This window comes from Pelophylax lessonae, assembly GCF_965119305.1.
Source record: "Pelophylax lessonae genome assembly, chromosome: 2".
NCBI lineage: Eukaryota > Metazoa > Chordata > Amphibia > Anura > Ranidae > Pelophylax > Pelophylax lessonae.
The window spans coordinates 38,632,385-38,651,928 of record NC_138769.1 but is presented as its reverse complement, the minus strand read 5'-3'; the positions used below and the strand labels follow the sequence as shown (position 1 = coordinate 38,651,928).

General features: G+C 45.5%; 1 protein-coding gene across 1 annotated transcript in view; it reads right to left on the bottom strand.

The window, feature by feature from the left end:
- Nucleotides 1-13,949, bottom strand: part of LOC309547930 (cell surface glycoprotein CD200 receptor 2-like) — a gene marked incomplete at both ends in the record, with an annotated part of 53,809 nt that extends 39,860 nt beyond the window's left edge. The window contains one exon of the mRNA XM_082247928.1: nucleotides 13,889-13,949. Coding sequence (XP_082104054.1) covers nucleotides 13,889-13,949 — 61 coding nt within the window. The remainder of the gene's footprint in view (nucleotides 1-13,888) is intronic.
- Between the last annotated feature and the right edge of the window lie 5,595 nt (nucleotides 13,950-19,544).

Below are 19,544 nucleotides of genomic sequence, written 5' to 3'. Positions count from 1 at the left end.
TCAAATAAGCCAACTTGGTTCTTAACTTAGACTACAAAACACCTCCCTCTATGGCAGGTATCTCAAACTGGCGGCCCTCCAGCTGTTGCAGAATTACAAGTCCCATTATGCCTCTGCCTATGGGAGTCTTGCTTCTAACTGTCAGCCTTGCAATGCCTCATGGGAATTGTAGTTCTGCAACAGCTGGAGAGTCACCAGTTTATGGCCCCTGCTCTATGGTATGGAGGGGGGTCCTCTAGTTTAGAAAAAGGCAACTGGGCAGGGCTGACACCATTTCTATGGATTTTGGTATAGAAGAGGCAGTGTGTTGTCAGCTCACAACCCAAGATTAGGGTTGAGCGAACAGGGACTGTATTATTCGTGTTCGTACCGAATAATTGGATTTTTGTTACCCGAACACGGACCCGAAAACTTTACTGTATATTCGGGTAAAAATCCGTGTTCGGTCATTTATTTCTGGGTTTTCTATGCATTGGCGCGCTTTTCATGGCGGGCTTTCAACAGCACATCAACAAGCGTTTAACTGGTGTGCCTTAAGCCATCCCAGCCATGCCTACAAATGTATTAGTAGCTGTGATTGGCCATCTGAAGCATGTGACCAAGTCTTTATAAGTTCGAGCCAGTGCCGCTGCGTCATTATGCTGTAGTTCAGGGACAGAGCACACATCGTGCTGGCTGCTGATTAGGGACAGAAAGGCAAAAATCATTTGTGTCCGGATAGAATTGAGGGACAGGTCGGAGTATTTTAGCAGGGCGAGTTGTAGGGCATTTTAGGGTGAGGCTGCTGATTTTTAGGGTCAGTGTTCTACAATCGATTTTGCTGTGTGGGGGGGGGGGGGGGGGGTTTGCAGTGACCGATCTTATCAATCCTTTTAGGGAGAGGCTGGAGATAGGCAGGTGTCAGTGGTCCACATCGATTTTGTTGTGTGTGGGGTGCAGTGAACACAATCTTTTTTGCCCACTGAGGAGGAGGGAGAAAAGTCATTTTCTATCAGTCACTGTGTGCAGCGTTTTTCCTTCAGTGCTGCTGTGCTGACTGTGATAATACACTGCTGTGTTCACATGTGCTACTATTGAGTGATTTCAAAAGTTATACACTTTTTTCTATTCCACTATTCAATATACACCCTTGGGTTAAAAAAATTCAATTGTGGCATAGTCTGTACTAATCTAGTTAAAAATTACAAACTTAAAAGGGGAATTTTTTTTTTCCCCCTCCATAGCCTGCAGCAGAGCTGGTCCACATCGATTTTGCTGTGTGTGGGGTGCAGTGAACACAATCTTTTTTGCCCACTGAGGAGGAGGGAGAAAAGGCTTTTTCTATCAGTCACTGTGTGCAGCGTTTTTCCTTCAGTGCTGCTGTGCTGACTGTGATAATACACTGCTGTGTTCACATGTGCTATTATTGAGTGATTTCAAAAATTATACACTTTTTTTCTATTCCACTATTCAATATACACCCTTGGGTTAAAAAAATTAAATTGTGGCATAGTCTCTACTAATCTAGTTAAAAATTACAAACTTAAAAGGGGAATTTTTTTTTTCCCTCCATAGCCTGCAGCAGAGCTGACTGATATAAGATACTGCTGTTCACATGTGCTATTGATAAATCACACCAATTTTATATCATATTTTCTATTCCGCTATTCAATAAAAACCTTTGGGTATAAACAATTAAATTGCGGGATAGTCTGTGTTGGTACGTGTGAGATACACCTTTCCAATTTTTGGGGTGCATCTCATACTTCCGAGGATTTGAGGGTGCTGCCTGTTCCAAACTCCTCCTACTCCTCATCCTGCCTTTGGGGGTGCAAAAAATAGTAATTGGGGCCTAGTCTGGTTCTGTACGTGTGAGATACATACACCTTTTTTTGATAATATTTTCTATTCCGCTATTCAATAAAAACCTTTGGGTATAAACAATTGAATTGCGGGATAGTCTGTGTTGGTACGTGTGAGATACACCTTTCCAATTTTTGGGGTGCATCTCATACTTCTGAAGATTTGAGGGTGCTGCCTGTTCCGAACTCCTCCTACTCCTCATCCTGCCTTTGGGGGTACAAAAAATAGTAATTGGGGCCTAGTCTGGTTCTGTACGTGTGAGATACATACACCTTTTTTTGATAATATTTTCTATTCTGCTATTCAATAAAAACCTTTGGGTATAAACAATTAAATTGCGGGATAGTCTGTGTTGGTACGTGTGAGATACACCCTTCCAATTTTTGGGGTGCATCTCATACTTCCGAAGATTTGAGGGTGCTGCCTGTTCCGAACTCCTCCTACTCCTCATCCTGCCTTTGGGGGTACAAAAAATAGTAATTGGGGCCTAGTGTGGTTCTGTACGTGTGAGATACATACACCTTTTTTTGATAATATTTTCTATTCCGCTATTCAATAAAAACCTTTGGGTATAAACAATTAAATTGCGGGATAGTCTGTGTTGGTACGTGTGAGATACACCTTTCCAATTTTTGGGGTGCATCTCATACTTCCGAAGATTTGAGGGTGCTGCCTGTTCCGAACTCCTCCTACTCCTCATCCTGCCTTTGGGGGTACAAAAAATAGTAATTGGGGCCTAGTCTGGTTCTGTACGTGTGAGATACATACACCTTTTTTTGATAATATTTTCTATTCCGCTATTCAATAAAAACCTTTTGGTATAAACAATTAAATTGCGGGATAGTCTGTGTCGGTACGTGTGAGATACATACACCTTTTGATATCATATTTTCTATTCCGCTATTCAATCTACACCTTTGGGTAAAAACAATTAAATTGTGGGATAGTCTGTGTCGGTACGTGTGAGATACACCTTTCCAATTTTTGGGGTGCATCTCATACTGCCGAGGGTGCTTCAGTCTGCCTCCTGCCTGTTCCGAACTCCTCCTACTCCTCATCCTGCCTTTAGGGTACAAAAATTGTAATCGGGGCCTAGTTTGTGTTTGTACGTGTGAGATACACCGTTTTGTAAAATTTGTCCTATTCCGCTATTCAATATACACCCTGTTTGAGTGTAAAAAATAAAATTGCGGGATAGTCTGTATCGGTACATGTGAGATACACCTTTTTAAATTTGTTTGGCGCATCTCCTTCTACCGCCGAGGATTGCAGGGCGCTTCAGTTTGCCTCCTGTTTCCAATTCCTCCTACTCCTCTTCCTCATCCTGCCTTTAGGGTACAAAAAATTGTAATCGGGGGCCTAGTTTGTGTTTGTACGTGTGAGATACACCGTTTTGTAAAATTTGTCCTATTCCGCTATTCAATATACACCCTGTTTGAATGTAAAAAATTAAATTGCGGGATAGTCTGTATTGGTACATGTGAGATACACCTTTTTAAATTTGTTTGGCGCATCTCCTTCTACCGCCGAGAATTGCAGGGCTCTTCAGTTTGCCTCCTGTTTCCAACTCCTCCTACTCCTCTTCCTCATCCTGCCTTTAGGGTACAAAAAATTGTAATCAGGGCCTAGTTTGTGTTTGTACGTGTGAGATACACCGTTTTGTAAAATTTGTCCTATTCCGCTATTCAATATACACCCTGTTTGAGTGTAAAAAATTAAATTGCGGGATAGTCTGTATCGGTACATGTGAGATACACCTTTTTAAATTTGTTTGGCGCATCTCCTTCTACCGCCGAGGATTGCAGGGCGCTTCAGTTTGCCTCCTGTTCCTAACTCCTCCTACTCCTCTTCCTCATCCTCTACCGCCTCCTCATCCGGTCAGCGTAACACCTTCACCACCAACTTCAGCACGGCCAGGGGTAAACGACAGAAGGCAGTTTTAAAACTTGTCTGTTTGGGGGAAAAACCACACACCGCGCAGGAGTTGTGGAGGAGCATGGAACAGCAGACAAATGAGTGGTTGCTGCCAGCGAGCCTCAAGCCCGGCCTGGTGGTGTGCGATAACGGGCGAAATCTCATAGCAGCTCTGGGCCTAGCCGGTTTGACGCACATCCCTTGCCTGGCGCATGTGCTGAATTTGGTGGTGCAGAGGTTCCTTAAAAACTACCCCGATATGTCAGAGCTGCTGCAGAAAGTGCGGGCCGTCTGTGCGCACTTTCGGAGTTCTCACCCTGCTGCTGCTCGCCTGTCAGCGCTGCAGCGTAACTTCGGCCTTCCCGCTCACCGCCTCATATGTGACGTGCCCACAAGGTGGAACTCCACCTTGCACATGCTGGAAAGACTGTGTGAGCAGCAGCAGGCCATAGTGGAGTTTCAGCTGCAGCACGCACGCGTGAGTCGCTCTGCGGAACAGCAACACTTCACCACCAATAACTGGGCCTCCATGCGAGACCTGTGTGCCTTGTTACGCTGTTTTGAGTACTCCACCAACATGGCCAGTGCCGATGACGCCGTTGTCAGCTTAACTATCCCACTTCTATGCCTCCTTGAAAAAACAATTCGGGCGATGATGGAAGAGGATGTGGCACAGGATGAGGAGGAGGAGGAGGATGAAGAGGTAACATTTCCAAGGCTTTCAGGGCAGTCATTCGCAAGGGGCTCCGAGGGTGGGTTCCTGCACACACAAACGCCAGGGACACAATTGTCCAGCAGGGGCACAGTTCTGGAGGATGAGGAGGATGAGGAGGAGGAGATGGAGGAGGAGATGGAACCATGTTCACAGCAGGGTGGCACCCAGGCCAGCTCATGGCCATCACTGGTGCGTGGCTGGGGGGATACAGAGGACACAGACGATACACCTCCCACAGAGGACAGCCTTTCGTTGCCTCTGGGCAGCCTGGCACACATGAGCGATTACATGCTGCAGTGTCTCCACAAGACCGCCGAGTTGCCCACATTCTAACTTGTGCTGATTACTGGGTGGCCACGCTGCTGGATCGCCATTACAAGGACAACGTACCGTCCTTAATTCACTCACTGGAGCGCGATCGCAAGATGCGCGAGTACAAGCGCACGCTGGTAGACGCGATGCTGCTGGCATTCCCACCTGACAGCGGGGCCACAGTGGAAGCACAAGGCAGAGGAGGAGGAGGAAGAGGTCGCCAACGCAACCAGGGCACCGCCAGCACCTCAGAAGGCAGGGTTAGCATGGCCGAAATGTGGAAAAGCTTTGTCAGCACGCCATAACAAACAGCAGCACCAGCAGCTCATATGGAACGTCTTAGCAGGAGGCAGCATTTCACCAACATGGTGGAGCAGTATGTGTGCACACGCCTAGACGTACTGAATGACGGGTCTGCCCCCTTCAACTTCTGGGTCTCCAATTTGGGCACATGGCCTGAGCTTGCCCTTTACGCCTTGGAGGTGCTGGCGTGCCCTGCAGCCAGTGTATTATCTGAACGGGTATTTAGCACGGCTGGGGGCGTTATCACAGACAAGCGCAGCCGCCTGTCCAGAGACAATGTGGACAAGCTCACGTTCATTAAAATGAACCAGGCATGGATCCCACGGGACTTTTCCGTACCTTGTGCAGAATAGCGATGGATACCGACCTTACCCAGCCATTGTTCTATTTTTGCTCTTTCTCACTCTTTTGGGGTGTACCCTCATTTAAAATTTCTGAAAAAAAGCAGTGTTGGCTACCTCGTCCTCCTCAGGGCCAGATTAACGTAGGGGCTATTGGAGCTGCAGCTCCAGGCCCCTACCTTAATATAGGCCCCGGGTTGGCCATATTCACTGTTACCGCTCTTCTGTCACTTGTAAACACAGAAGTCTGGCTTCTATGCTCGCTTCCCCAGGCAGCTCCCTCAGAACCTCCCCACACAGCACGAAGGCCGGACAAGGAGGGACAGTTGCCGATGCATGGATGTGTTTATGGGCTTCAGAGACAGCATCCCTTGTTGAATTAGGCATGCATGGCTGCACCCTTCCTCCTCTGGGTGCATGCCAAGGCACGGCCCTTAAGGCCCTTCAAAATCCTCAGCACCAAGCCCATGATGCTCTTAATCCGGCCCTGGTCCTCCTCCACCGCCGCTTCCACCTACACCGCCCATAGGTGTGCGCAGCCTATTGCATTAGGGTGTGCACCCCAAAGTTTAAATACACATGCATGTGTTTGCCTACAGGGCAGGCTGGATCTTCTAGGGCGCTGACCACGGCAGACACAGGAGTGATAGGAGGACTGAGGACAAACAGTGAGTGTTTGGTGGACCGGTCCGGTGGTAAGTCATGGAAGAAGATAACCGTATATATAATATTTTCTAATTTTATATTTGTATAAAATAGTTAGTATACTGTAGATGCATTTTCTTGGGTGTTATTTTTTTTTTGGGGGGGGGGCAGCATTTTATTTTTGGTCCCAGGCAGCCCTGTCTATCCAAAATATTGACTGGGGAACCAGGGGAAGGCTGTTAATCCTGGCAGTAATCTACTCAGCTCTTAATTTTCTACTGTGAGTAGAGCTGCACATTTCTAGATGATATAGGAATCACAATTTATTTGCCTAAAATAAAGATCACGATTCCCTCACGATTCTCGGCGTAACATCATCTTTCACATTATACAAAAAAATGGGCTAACTTTACTGTTTAGTTCTTTTTTAATTAATTGAAGTGTATTTTTTCCCCAAAAAATTGTGTTTGAAAGACCGCTGCGCAAATACAGTGTGACATGAAATATTGCAATGACCGCCATTTTATTCTCTAGGGTCTCTGCTAAAAAAAATATACATAATGTTTGGGGGTTCTAAGTAATTTTCTAGCAAAAAAATGCAAATTTTAATTTGTAGTTAACAAGTGTCAGAAAAAGGCTTAGTCTTTAACCATTTGCTGACCGCCTGCCGCATAATTACTGCGGCAGACTGGCTCGGCTGTGCGAAATGAGGTAGCCCTACGTCGGTCGCACACGTGGTGCTGGGGGGCAAGCCCGTGCCGCCAGTGGTGAGCTCCCACCCCCACTAGGCAGTGGGGATGCCAATCCATGGGACCGGCAGCCGTGATTGCCGCCGGGCACCAGCGATCGCTCTCCGCTGAGAGAGGACGATCTTCTGTTGTAAACACAGCTGACCGTTCTTCTTTCTGAAATTATCACAGAGCACCTGTGATCCTTCTATATAGGATCACATGTCTCTATGATCATTTCACAAGTCCCATCCCCCATACAATTAGAAAACACCCTCTAGGCTCACACTTAACCCTTTGATCGCCCCTGGGTTAACCTCTTCCCTGCCAGTGTCAATATTACAGTAACAGTGCATATTTATAGCACCGATTACTGTAGTAATGTCACTGGTCCCCCCAAAAGTGTAAAAAATGTCAGTTGGGGGTCCAATCAGTCCCTCTAAAAATCACAGATCGCCGCCATTACTAGTAAATAAAAATAAAAATGACATAAATCTTTCCCCTAGTTTTTAGATGCGATAACTTTTGCGCAAACCAATCAAAATACGCCTATTAATGAAAAGAACCTCTGTCCAACTGTTAAGCATGGGGGGGGGGGGTATAACGCCCCCCAAGTATGAAAGGGGTTACAGTCGTCTAGGATAATCCGCTCCCGAACACTAGGACAGCTATCGACCACTCAAATCCGCCATACATGAAGCCCATCAATAATCCCCCCCCAAGTACGAGACAAGGATCTGTAGTGAGGTTCGATCAAGAGTAACTCTCTTCTCCTTTTATTGAAAGAAACACAGCATTTATATATACTTTGAGAATACCAAATGAACAATGACTGTGTAATTACCTCCCTTAGTAGACAGCCAGGTGAGCTTGTTAACATGCTTATCAATAGTCTCAGACCCAATTAACATACTCTCCTATTTTAGACAAAAGCACTTAGTTAATCAGTAGACATTCTTTAAGAGGGGCTGCTGGAAACAATCTCCCCCTCTCTGCAGCTAATACACATTGATTAGCAGACACAGTGTCTCTCCTATTTCCTGGACGCCCAAATTAGGAGTTGCACTTCCTGTGCCTTACAGTGTACAGGAATAAGGTAGATCTCCATATTTCCTGAGAGATATTGGTAATGCATATACTGTCCCATTTGAAATAGTCCAAACCATATTCTCAGTGTACACCACCCTCCCGGTCACCCTGAATCCATAAAAGATGCAGGATGACTTAAACATAAGAAAGCCACACAAGGCTGGTGTCTCCCAACCTCTTTAAAGGAATTTGGGGTCCACAACCCCCATGCCCAAAGTGACTCCTGTCACATTTCTCCCCTTTCGGCAGGACAGCAACACAGAAGGAGACCCCAAACGGGTTTACTTCGAAGTTAGTCCGTAGTTCCAGTCCTCCAATGTCTGCACCCACAATGTTCCCCAAACAAATTGTCCGGGACAGAAGAACTTCACTCACCCAGCCAACCTCTGCCTCTCTGTTAGAACATCTCCTCTGTGGGGAAGAAGCATGAACTGGCCCTTCTCCCAGGATTCCTTTCAGCTGCTGGAGAGAGGACAGGGTGGCTGGGCTCACTTCCTCATGCTGTTGGGAGTCTGGGCCGACTGCCCAGCATCCCTGGGGTATACAGGTGGAGATTGTAGTCTCATCCACCTTCTCAGGAAATCCATCCTTAGTAAGTTTAGGGCAGAGGCCAGCAGCACTCTGCTCTGTTGCCAGCCCTTCTGCTGGGTTGGTGTCATCATTCTGGGATACACTCTGCTGCTGGGAAGGGACCGCCACCTTTTCATCCTGGGCCTCCAGAACTACCACAGGTGTAGGGCAGAGGTCTTGGACCCTCTGTCCAGTTGTCAGCGCTTCTGCTCTAGAAGTTTCTTGTAACTCCACAGATGCTGCTCTTGGTGTTGGACAGAGCTCAGTGATATAAGGCCCTGATGTCAGTGGTTCTGCTGGCAAGTAAATTGCAATGCCAGTGGCCTGGCACACACCTTCCTGGATCACCAATTGTTGCCTCCAGAGGTCAGCAGTGCTATGCCTGGATGGCTGCTCATCTGCTGTAGGCTCACTGGGAGGTTCCTCCTCAGCAGAAAAGTCTAATAAATCTCCAGTCTCTGGAATTGCTGAAAGTCCAGGACACAGACTGGTGGCACTTGGGCCCAGTGCCAACACTTTTGCAGGTGATTTATAATCCAAATCATCCTCTGATGGAAAGTCCATTAAATTTGTAATCTGTGGTTGGGGAATGAAGATGGCTTCCTCTTCTCCCATACCTTTATCCTGCTGCTGGACAGACACATTCCTCCATCCAATCTCATCCTGTGCAGAAGCAGGTTCATCCAGGTGAGTCAACACTTGCTGCATCTGTCATAAAACCTCTGTATTTAAAGCTGGGGTTGCAGGTGAGCAAAGCACACTATTACTGTGCCACATTGCCCAATCTTCAGCCAGGATTTCCAGACTGTCAGCTGGTACTTCTGGATTTTCCTAGGCAAGGGGAGCCCAGCCCTGGTGCTGAACGGAGTCAAGCAGCCGCATGTAGGCGATCTCCAGCTCCCATTCCTGATTGGCTAGAAACTCCAAACCTCACAGTGCCCAGTCTATATCCAAGACATCCATCATCTCTTCTCTATAATCTGCAATTTCCTCAAAGCGCCACTCCAAATCGCTCCCAAAGTCAGGGTCCTTGGACAGCCTCTCTAATAACAGCCCCAGGCCGCCGTGGCCAAAGCCTTCAGTTGGGTTGTCGTCCGCTTTCCATGGGCACACTTGGGTTATATACCAATGGAGTGCTCTGTAGTCCTCATCCAACCGTATCTCCGCCTGGACCAGCCTGCTTAACTCGGCTTTCCATTCCTCATGCGGTTGTCTCCCCAAAAACTCCATTCGCACTTCATACTGTGACCAGTACCTTTCCTGGTAGGAGGGGAGTATTTTTCCCTGGCGTCGCTGCTCACAGCAAGCGCTTCTTTCCAGAGTTCCCAGCAAATTGAATTACCCAAACGTAGTAGGACCTGCTCTGACCCTGGTTCCCTGCGATCTACTGGTATCTCTCGCAACCTCCTTTCGAATTCCGCTTCCATGGCTTGTGTCCTCTTGTAGCTGTCCTTCTGGGCTGTGGAAGTCATCCCACCGCTGCCGCCAACTATAACGACACCCCAAGTATGAAAGGGGTTACAGTCGTCTAGGATAATCCGCTCCTGAACACTAGGACAGCTATCGACCACTCAAATCCGCCATACATCAAGTCCCATCAATAATTCCCCCCCAAGTACGAGACAAGGCTCTGTAGTGAGGTTCGATCAAGAGTAACTCTCTTCTTCTCTTATATAAACTTTGAGAATACCAAATGAACAATGACTGTGTAATTACCTCCCTTAGTAGACAGCCAGGTGAGCTCATTAACATGCTTATCAATAGTCTCAGACCCAATTAACATACTCTCCTATTTTAGACAAAAGCACTTAGTTAATCAGTAGACATTCTTTAGGAGGGGCTGCTGGAAACAATCCCCCCCCCCTCTCTTGAAGCTAATACACATTGATTAGACGCCCACATTAGGAGTTGCACTTCCTGTGCCTTACAGTGTACAGCAGGTATATTGAATTAAAATTTACAAAGGTCCAGTCAGTAAATTATTCTTTCAGCAGAGGTCCATATTGCATATTTGAGCGAAGATTGCCCTGTATCCTCGCAACCAATCACCTGCTTGTTAACTTTGGTAGCCCCTGCCCTCTGTCTATAGCTGTCCTGCCTCCAGCTGTTGGCTCTGTGAGACTGACAGTGGTGATGGCTGCGGGAAGAACGACTCTAAAGGGTGGGACCACAGGGGTCCGGATGAGACATTAACTGGGTCCGGATACGGACCGCGGTCCGCCATTTAGTGATGCCTGGTATACAGGAATGAGGTAGATCTCCATATTTCCTGAGAGATATTGGTAATGCATATACTGTCCCATTTGAAATAGTCCAAACCATGTTCTCAGTGTACACCACCCTCCCGGTTACCCTGCATCCATAAAAGATGCAGGGTGACTTAAACATAAGAAAGCCACACAAGGCTGGACATGGTGTCTCCCAACCTCTTTAAAGGAATTTGGGGTCCACAACCCCTATGCCCAAAGTGACTCCTGTCACGGGGGGGATCAATCATGCTTTGGGGTTGTATTGCAGCCAGTAGCACAGGGAACATAGAAGGAAAAATGGATTCAATAAAATTTCAGCAAAATTTGGATGGTAACTTGATGCCATCTGTGAAAAAGCTGAAGTTAAAGAGACGATGGCTTCTACAAATGGAAATTTGATCCTAAACACACCTCGAAATCCACGGGGATTACATCAAGAGGCGTAAACTGAAGGTTTTGCCCTGGCCTTCACAATCTCCTGGCCTCAACATAATTGAAAATCTATGGATAGACCTTAAAAGAGCAGTGCGTGACAGACAGCCCAGAAATCTCAAAGAACTGGAAGACTTTTGTAAGGAAGAATGGGCAAAGATACCTCAAACAAGAATTGAAAGACTCTTGGCTGGCTACAAAAAGCATTTACAAGCTGTGATACTTGCCATAGGGGGCAGTACAAGATATTAACTTTGCAGGGTATCCAAACTTTTGCAGACGCCATTTTTTTTGTTTTCTGTTATTTTGAAAGTGTAAATGATGGAAATAAAATCTAACTTTTGTTGACCTATTATAAGAATGTCTAATCTGTAATTTGATGCCTTTTGGAGATTTTTCCATCTTTCCTTGGCTTCTGTATGCACATTAATATAAATTTGTACCTGGGGTGCCCAAAATTTTCAATCACAACTATATATATACAAGATTTTGGGAGGGGGTATACGTTTTAGGGGAGCGCATGACGCAGCGTCTTTGGCGGGAAGCAGAGTCCCAGGAGAGTGTCTCTCCTCCTGTCAGCAGGATCGGGTGTCCCGGGCGGCTTGCCTGAGGGGACGGAGTGAGCTGAGCTGAGCTGCAGAGAGGATCCGGTGTGCCGAGGACCAGCGGAGCTGAGGGGGTCCAGTTTCAGGAAAGCATTCCCAGTTCGTGAGTACTGTAAACTGCCTCTGGGGGTCTGCCTAGCAGAGGGGACCACTCCGGTGAAGGTCCAAGGGATCCAGGAGCCAGCTAGCGGTAAAGGGGGTGCCAGTGTTGACCCTGAAGTTCAGAGGGGTGCCTAGTGAGAGGACCCTGAAGTGTCAGAGGGGGTGCCTAGTGAGAGGACCCTGAAGTGTAGAGGGGGTGCCTAGTGAGAGGACCCTGAAGTGTAGAGGGGGTGCCAGCGGTTGGGCCCTGAAGAGTTAAAGTGTACAGCATGTAGTGTACAGTGTTGAGAGTTGCAGCAGCACAAGCAGTTACAAGGAGCCACCTCAGTCAGTGAAGGGCTGGAGGGAGCTGTTCACAGGACTTTTGAGCTAACCAGAGTGTCAAGAGTCAAGTTTAAGCACAAGTTCAGCAAGTCATTATTTTTCAAGCTCCAGCAAGCGTTGGTCGGCATTCAGCTGGCCTCAAGACAGCGCTAACAGGCATTTTTCTGCAAAGTGTCCCAGTTGTACCTAGTTGAGCCAGAGGAGTATCCCACTCATTCCCTTCTACCATCCCCATTATCAAATAAACAAAACAAACCAAAGATGCCGGAATGGTCATTGTCTCCAATCTCAGACTTGGGTATTCAGCTTAAATGGGCTGAGGGTGTCACCGGTAACAATGGCAGTCCCACATCAAGCCCAATGCCTGGAAATCCTGCTACATTTATATATATCCATTAGTAATATTGGAATCCCACCAAGTAGATAAAGCCAACTGTACATGTGCTTTAGGCTTATTTTAGCATAAATGGCTAGTGTTAATGGATTAGGAGGGAGGGTACCTTTCCCTGATCCAAGATGGCTGTTAAGCTAGTGACGGCTTGTGGCACATACCGAGGTGTGGTTACTATGGATGTTTGGTATATAATGCGGTGAGTCAGCATGCTGTACGTGCCCCAAGACGACGTTATCTATGACGAAACACGTTGGGTTAGCGACGTGCTGACGTCACTGCGCTCTGCGAGACCCCGGAAGGATGGGCATAGTTGTGTAGCCAGCCAGCTTGTTTTAATGCTTCTGACCACTACGTATCTGTAAGTACATACTAATTTATCTGTTAATGAACCATTGTACGTTTTTACACTATGATGCACCTTCAGTTGTATTTGATGGGGAGTACTATCATTTGATAAGCTGCCTACAAGTTGGAGGTACACAGAGGAGAGGTCTTCACTTTCCCCTTGGATATCACGGCCCTTGTTGGGATATATACCAAGCAAGTGCTGTGGACCCTTGAGGTCTCTATTTCTGGTAAGCAGGTTACCTATTAGTGGTGGTGGAAACTGCAATCAGTGGTGGAGTTTTTATTTCTTCACAGATACAGTCCAGGTGTCATTTACATGGTTGGAAACTTACAAGTTCACAGTTTGCTGGACTGTCACTGGTGTTCACGTTGACCAAGAGCTTTGGTCACTTTTTGTCTTTTCTGGTGCTATATTACCTCACTTTCCATTTCTTTTTTGTCACAATATAATTGTTTATTTATGTCAATTTCATCACTCCTTCACATTTAACGCAAATTACCTTTTTTGCATATTGTATGTCGCTGTATATCTCACTTTTAGGTTTCTACTCTTGGTTGTACATTTAGCGCAGTTTATTTTTTTTAAATTACTTTTATTCCTGACCTGTCTGGTGTGTTCCTTGGTCTTCATGATGCTGTTTGTTCACTAAGATTATCTAACAAACCTCTGAGGGCTTCGCAGAACAGTTGTAATTATACTGAGATTAAATTACACACAGGTGGACCCTATTTATTATTTAGGTGACTTCTGAATGCAATTGGTTCCACTAGATCAGTGTTTCCCAACCTGTGTGCCACGACAAAATGACCCAAATGTGCATTAATCCTAAAGAAATGTTTTCCTTGCAGTAATATTAGCAGACAAACCGTTCTACATTCTGATTCTGATTGTGCCAGAAGGGACGGCTAAATTTCGTTCCGCTGCCACTTGCGTTCCGGAAGCTGCGCCGGCCTCCCGACAGCATCTATGCCAACCGATGACGTCATCGGTTGTTATGCGAGGATCGGCAAGTGCTTGCTGGGAGGGGAGAGCCATGGTCCCGGAAGCTGCTGCTGGCGCGCTTTTCAAGTTCCAGCAGAGAAGAAGAACAGGAGTGGCTTCAGTGGCTCTGTGAGTTAATTATTAATTATAACATCAGAATATCAGAATGGATGGACTGTCACTATCTTAACTTTACGTTCTTGCTTTCACCATTTCACCAAGTAATATAAATATACATGGGTTTTAAATGCTGTATTATTGTTAATAGAAACTGCATTTTTTTTTATGTTGTATTCCGCTTGCGCATGTGCTTCTGTTTGCAACAACATTAAAAAAGAAGTGCAGTTTCCATTAACAATAATACAACATTTAAAACCCCCATATCTTATCTATGTATATTTATTTTACATAAAAAGAGTAAAAAATTGGTAATTACATTTAAAAGAAAAAAAAAAGCAATCATCTGTATTATTGTTAATGGAAACTGCACGTCTTTTTTTTATGTTGTATTCCGCTTGCACATCTGCTTCAGTTTGGCCGCAGCGCAGGTGTAGCGCAGAATACCCGCTGTTTTCATGTGCGTTACCTGCGGCTTCTCAAAAAATTTTACTATGCCCTACATTTTTGGTGCATTTTCTGAAAGCACACCAAAAATGAGGGACATAATAGAAGTAGGAAACCACAGGAAACGCACATAAAAACTGCGGGTATACTGCACTGCGGCCAAACAGAAGCAGATGTGCAAGCGGAATACAACATTAAAAAAGAAGTGCAGTTTCCATTAATAATAATACAGCATTTAAAACCCCCATATCTTATCTATGTATATTTATTTTACATAAAAAAGAGTAAAAAGTCGGTGATTACATTTAAAAGCAAAAAAAAAAAAAAAAGCAGTCATCTGTATTATTGTTAATGGAAACTGCACGCCTTTTTTTTATGTTTTATTCTGCTTTCACATCTGCTTCTGTTTGGCCGCAGCGCAGGTGTAGCACAGAATACCCGCTGTTTTCATGTGCGTTACCTGTGGCTTCTCATAAATATAATTTTATCGACATTTTTGGTTGGTGTGCCTCGGGATTCTGCCAGTTTGTAAAGGGTGCCTTGGTTGAAAAAAGGTTGAAAAACACTGCACTAGATTTTAGTTGGGGATATCAGAGTAAAGGGGGGTGAATACAAATGCACGCCACACTTTTCACATATTTATTTGTAAAAAATGTGGAAAGCCATTTATCATTTTCCTTCCACTTCACAACTATGTGCCACTTTGTGTTGGTCTATCACATAAAATCCAAATAAAATACATGTATTTAACCACTTAAGCCCCGGAAGATTTTACCCCCATTCCGACCAGGGGGTATTTTGCGATTCGGCACTGCGTGACTTTAACGGACAATTGCGCGGTCGTGCGGCGCTGTACCTAAACGAATTTGGCGTCCTTTTTTTCCCACAAACAGAGCTTTCTTTTGGTGGTATTTGATCACCTGTGCGATTTTTTGATCACGCGCTATAAACAAAAAAAGAGCGTCAATTTTGCAAAAATAGCAATATTTTTCAAATTTTTTTATATGAAATTCCCCAAAAAAAAAATTTAAAAATCAAAATTTTTTTACTTTTTCGGCCAATTTGTTTTATGCTACCTATGTTTGGTAAAAAAAATCGCAAAAAGCGTATTTTGATTGGTTTGCGCAAAAGTTATCGCGTTTACTAACAAAGGGAAAGATTTCTGTCATTTTTGTTGTTTTTTTTTTAACGTGTAATGGCGGCGATCTGCGATTTTTTTTGCGGTACTGCGACATTGGGGCGGACAGATCGGACCCTTGACTGACATTTTTGACACTTTTGGGGTTACCAGTGACATTTCTACAGTAATCAGTGCTATATATATGCACTGTTACTGTAAAAATACACTGGTAGTGAAGGGGTTAACTTTATTTGGGAGGGAGGGGCTGTGTGTATCCCTAGGGGCGTGCTTTCTACTGTGATTGGCTGGGGCTTGAGCTGTATGGACACTGATCAACGGATCTACATACTAGATCCGAGTGATCAGTATCCTAACAGCAAGGAGAATGACAGGCAGCTTGTTTACACAAGCTGCCTGATATTCTCCCTCTCCCCCGCCGATCGCAGAGTGACCGGCGGACATCGGGTCCGCCGGTCACACGCGCGGGGGGGTCCGTGACCACGCGGGAGCGGGAGCGCGCCTCCGGGGGCGCGCGCTCGCTCCCTAGACCCTCACAAGCTAGTGACGTAGCCCTACGTCACTTTGCCTGTGAGGGGCTGACTGCCGACGTAGATCGGCGTTAGGCAGTCGGCAAGTGGTTAATTAAGGTACTTATATAGCACTTTCCAATTACACAGCGCTTTACATATACATTGTTCATTCACATCTGTCCCTACCCTCAAGGAGCTTACAATCTAAGGTTCCTGACATTCATACATACACATAGTAGGGCCAATTTAGACCAGATCCTATTACCTACCAGCATGTCTTTGAAGTGTGGGAGGAAACCGGAGTCCCCAGAGGATGCCCACGCAGGCACAGGGAGAACATGCAAACTCCAGGCAGATAGTTATATGTATTGTGTTATGAGTCACGCGCTGTCCAAGGAAATGTCTAAATTCAATAAACACTTCCTAGATGCTGCATGTACTGTTACTGAAAACCATGCAGTAAAGGAACTAGTAGTGAGGGCTGGGGGGTACAGCGCTTCTGGGAAGTGATGAAGCTAATATTAAAATTAAAATGGAACTCCAATCGGAGTGTGATAAATGTGAAAAAATTAAACTGTATATCTTATTTATGTATCAATATACCTTGTGTAAAGTGCATAAGTGTGTTCAATAATTAGAGTGGATCATATAATAAAACAACATCCACTATAACGTACAAAAAAGTAAATAAATAGATAAAAGATATACGCAATCTTGTCTCAATCAATGCAATATAAATTAGATATATTCAGGTGCAAGGTAAAGTGCTCAGTGCAATCCAAAATCCATTAATTTCCAATCATCAAGTGTAAAACCGATTAAGTGACAGGTAAAGTGTTAAGTGCATTAAACAGTGGTGTGCATATTCTCACACAGTCCTTTAAAATACTGCAGGTGACTCAGACAGTTCAAAGGTGGGGAAAAGGGATGTACTCCAATGATGTATCTAGATAAAGGTAATATCATATAGGGTTTTTGCCCTCCACCTCACACAGTGTAGAAAATAGTGGGGTGCTTCTTCTCACTTTTGTGCCCCTATGGGTTTACTAATCTCTCACCTCCAAATATCTCATTATTTTAAACTCTGACCCGGGCTCCTCTCCACTCCTTCCCTGTTTTCCAATGAATAATAATGCCTCGGATGGATCAGCTTTCAAAACTTTCCCAATGGCCAACGAATCTCGAAAGTAAAGTGCTCACAATAGTGCAATATTGCTATATAAATTCAATTTTTATTGAAATAGATTAAAAAGACTTACATTTGTCTTTAAAAAAAAAACGCCTTAGGTTAGCAAACAAAGAGGATCACGGTCCTCACTTCCGCGTTTGTACGTCACTTCTGGTAGCGGACTTTGAGGTCATGGTACAGTCATGACACAGGTGATGGCATAGGCATGGCACATGTGATGGCATAGGCATGGCACAGGTGATGGCATAGGCGATGGCACAGGTGATGGCACAGGTGATGGCATAGGCATGGCACAGGTGATGGCATAGGCATGGCGCAGGTGATGGCATAGGCATGGCACAGGTGATGGCACAGGTGATGGCATAGGCATGGCACAGGTGATGGCATAGGCATGGCACAGGTGATGGCACAGGTGATGGCATAGGCATTGAACAGGTGATGGCATAGGCATGGCACAGGTGATGGCACAGGTGATGGCATAGGCATGGCACAGGTGATGGCATAGGCATGGCACAGGTGATGGCACAGGTGATGGCATAGGCATGGCACAGGTGATGGCACAGGTGATGGCATAGGCATGGCACAGGTGATGGCATAGGCATGGCACAGGTGATGGCACAGGTGATGGCATAGGCATGGCACAGGTGATGGCACAGGTGATGGCATAGGCATGGCAGAGGTGATGGCATAGGCATGGCACAGGTGATGGTACAGGCATGGCACAGGTGAGGGCACAGGTCGGCTTCAATCACTTACCTTCTGACGGCGGCGGGATGGCGGGATTCCGGGAACCGAGACGAGCAGCGCCGTGGACGTCCTCCTCTTCAGTCTTCTGTCTTCCGGTCCGGGCGGCGGGAAGGAGATCGGGCGGTGACGGTGCGTGACTGACGCACGCACCGGCACCGCCCCCATTGCGAGTCAGCGATGTCCTGGATGATGATTGGTCCAGGCTGGAGACTGGACCAATCACAGCCAGGATATCACGAAGGTGGGGGTGGCTCAGCGCTTTTTCATGCGCCCAGGTTACGCCCCCAGAAGGCAGCCAATCAGCGCCTCTTCTGGGTCGTAAACCCCCCCCCATATCCACCAGGCCGAGCGCATAGGCCTGCGAACACTATTTTTTTTTTTCAAAACTTTATTATTTTTTTGTCTTTTTTTTTTTTTTTGTCTTTTTTTTTTAGGGGGGGGCGGCGCTCCGCGCCCCCTATGCACGGGCCGCCACTGTTTGGATTGCACTGAGCACTTTACCTTTCACCTGATTATATCTAATTTATATTGCATTGATTGAGACAAGATTGCGTATATCTTTTATCTATTTATTTACTTTTTTTGCACGTTATATTGGATGTTGTTTTATTATATGATCCACTCTAATTATTGAACACACTTATGCACTTTACACAAGGTATATTGATACATAAATAAGATATACAGTTTAATTTTTTCACATTTATCACACTCCGATTGGAGTTCCATTTTAATTTTAATATTAGCTTCATCACTTCCCAGAAGCGCTGTACCCCCCAGCCCTCACTCCAGGCAGGTAGTGTTGTGGTTGAACAAGTGAAAGTGCTCACCAGTACACCACTGTGACACCCAATACATGTACGTTTTTGGTTGTAACATGTCAAAATGCGGAAAATTTCAAGGGGGATGAATACTTTTTCGAGGCACCGTGTATATATATATATATATATATATATATATATATATATATATATATATAAATATGTGTACAGTATCTCACAAAAGTGTGTACACCCCTCACAACACTGAAGAAATGACACTTTACTACAATGTAAAGTAGTGAGCGTACAGCTTGTATAACAGTGTAAATTTGCTGTCCACTCAAAATAACTCAACACACAGCCATTAATGTCTAAACCGCTGGCAACAAAAGTGAGTACACCCCTAAGTGACAATGTCCAAACTGGGCAATATTCCCTACCCGGTGTCATGTGAATTTTTAGTGTTACAAGGTCTCAGGTGTGAATGGGGGACAGGTGTGTTAAATTTGGTGTTATTGCTCTCACTCTCTCATACTGGTCACTGCAAGTTCAACATGGCACCTCATGGCAAAGAACTTTCTGAGTATTTGAAAAAAAGAATTGTTGCTCTACATAAAGATGGTCTAGGCTATAAGAAGATTGCCAAGACCCTGAAACTGAACTGCAGCCTGGTGGCCAAGACCATACAGCGGTTTAACAGGACAGGTTCCACTCAGAACAGGCCTCGCCATGGTCGAT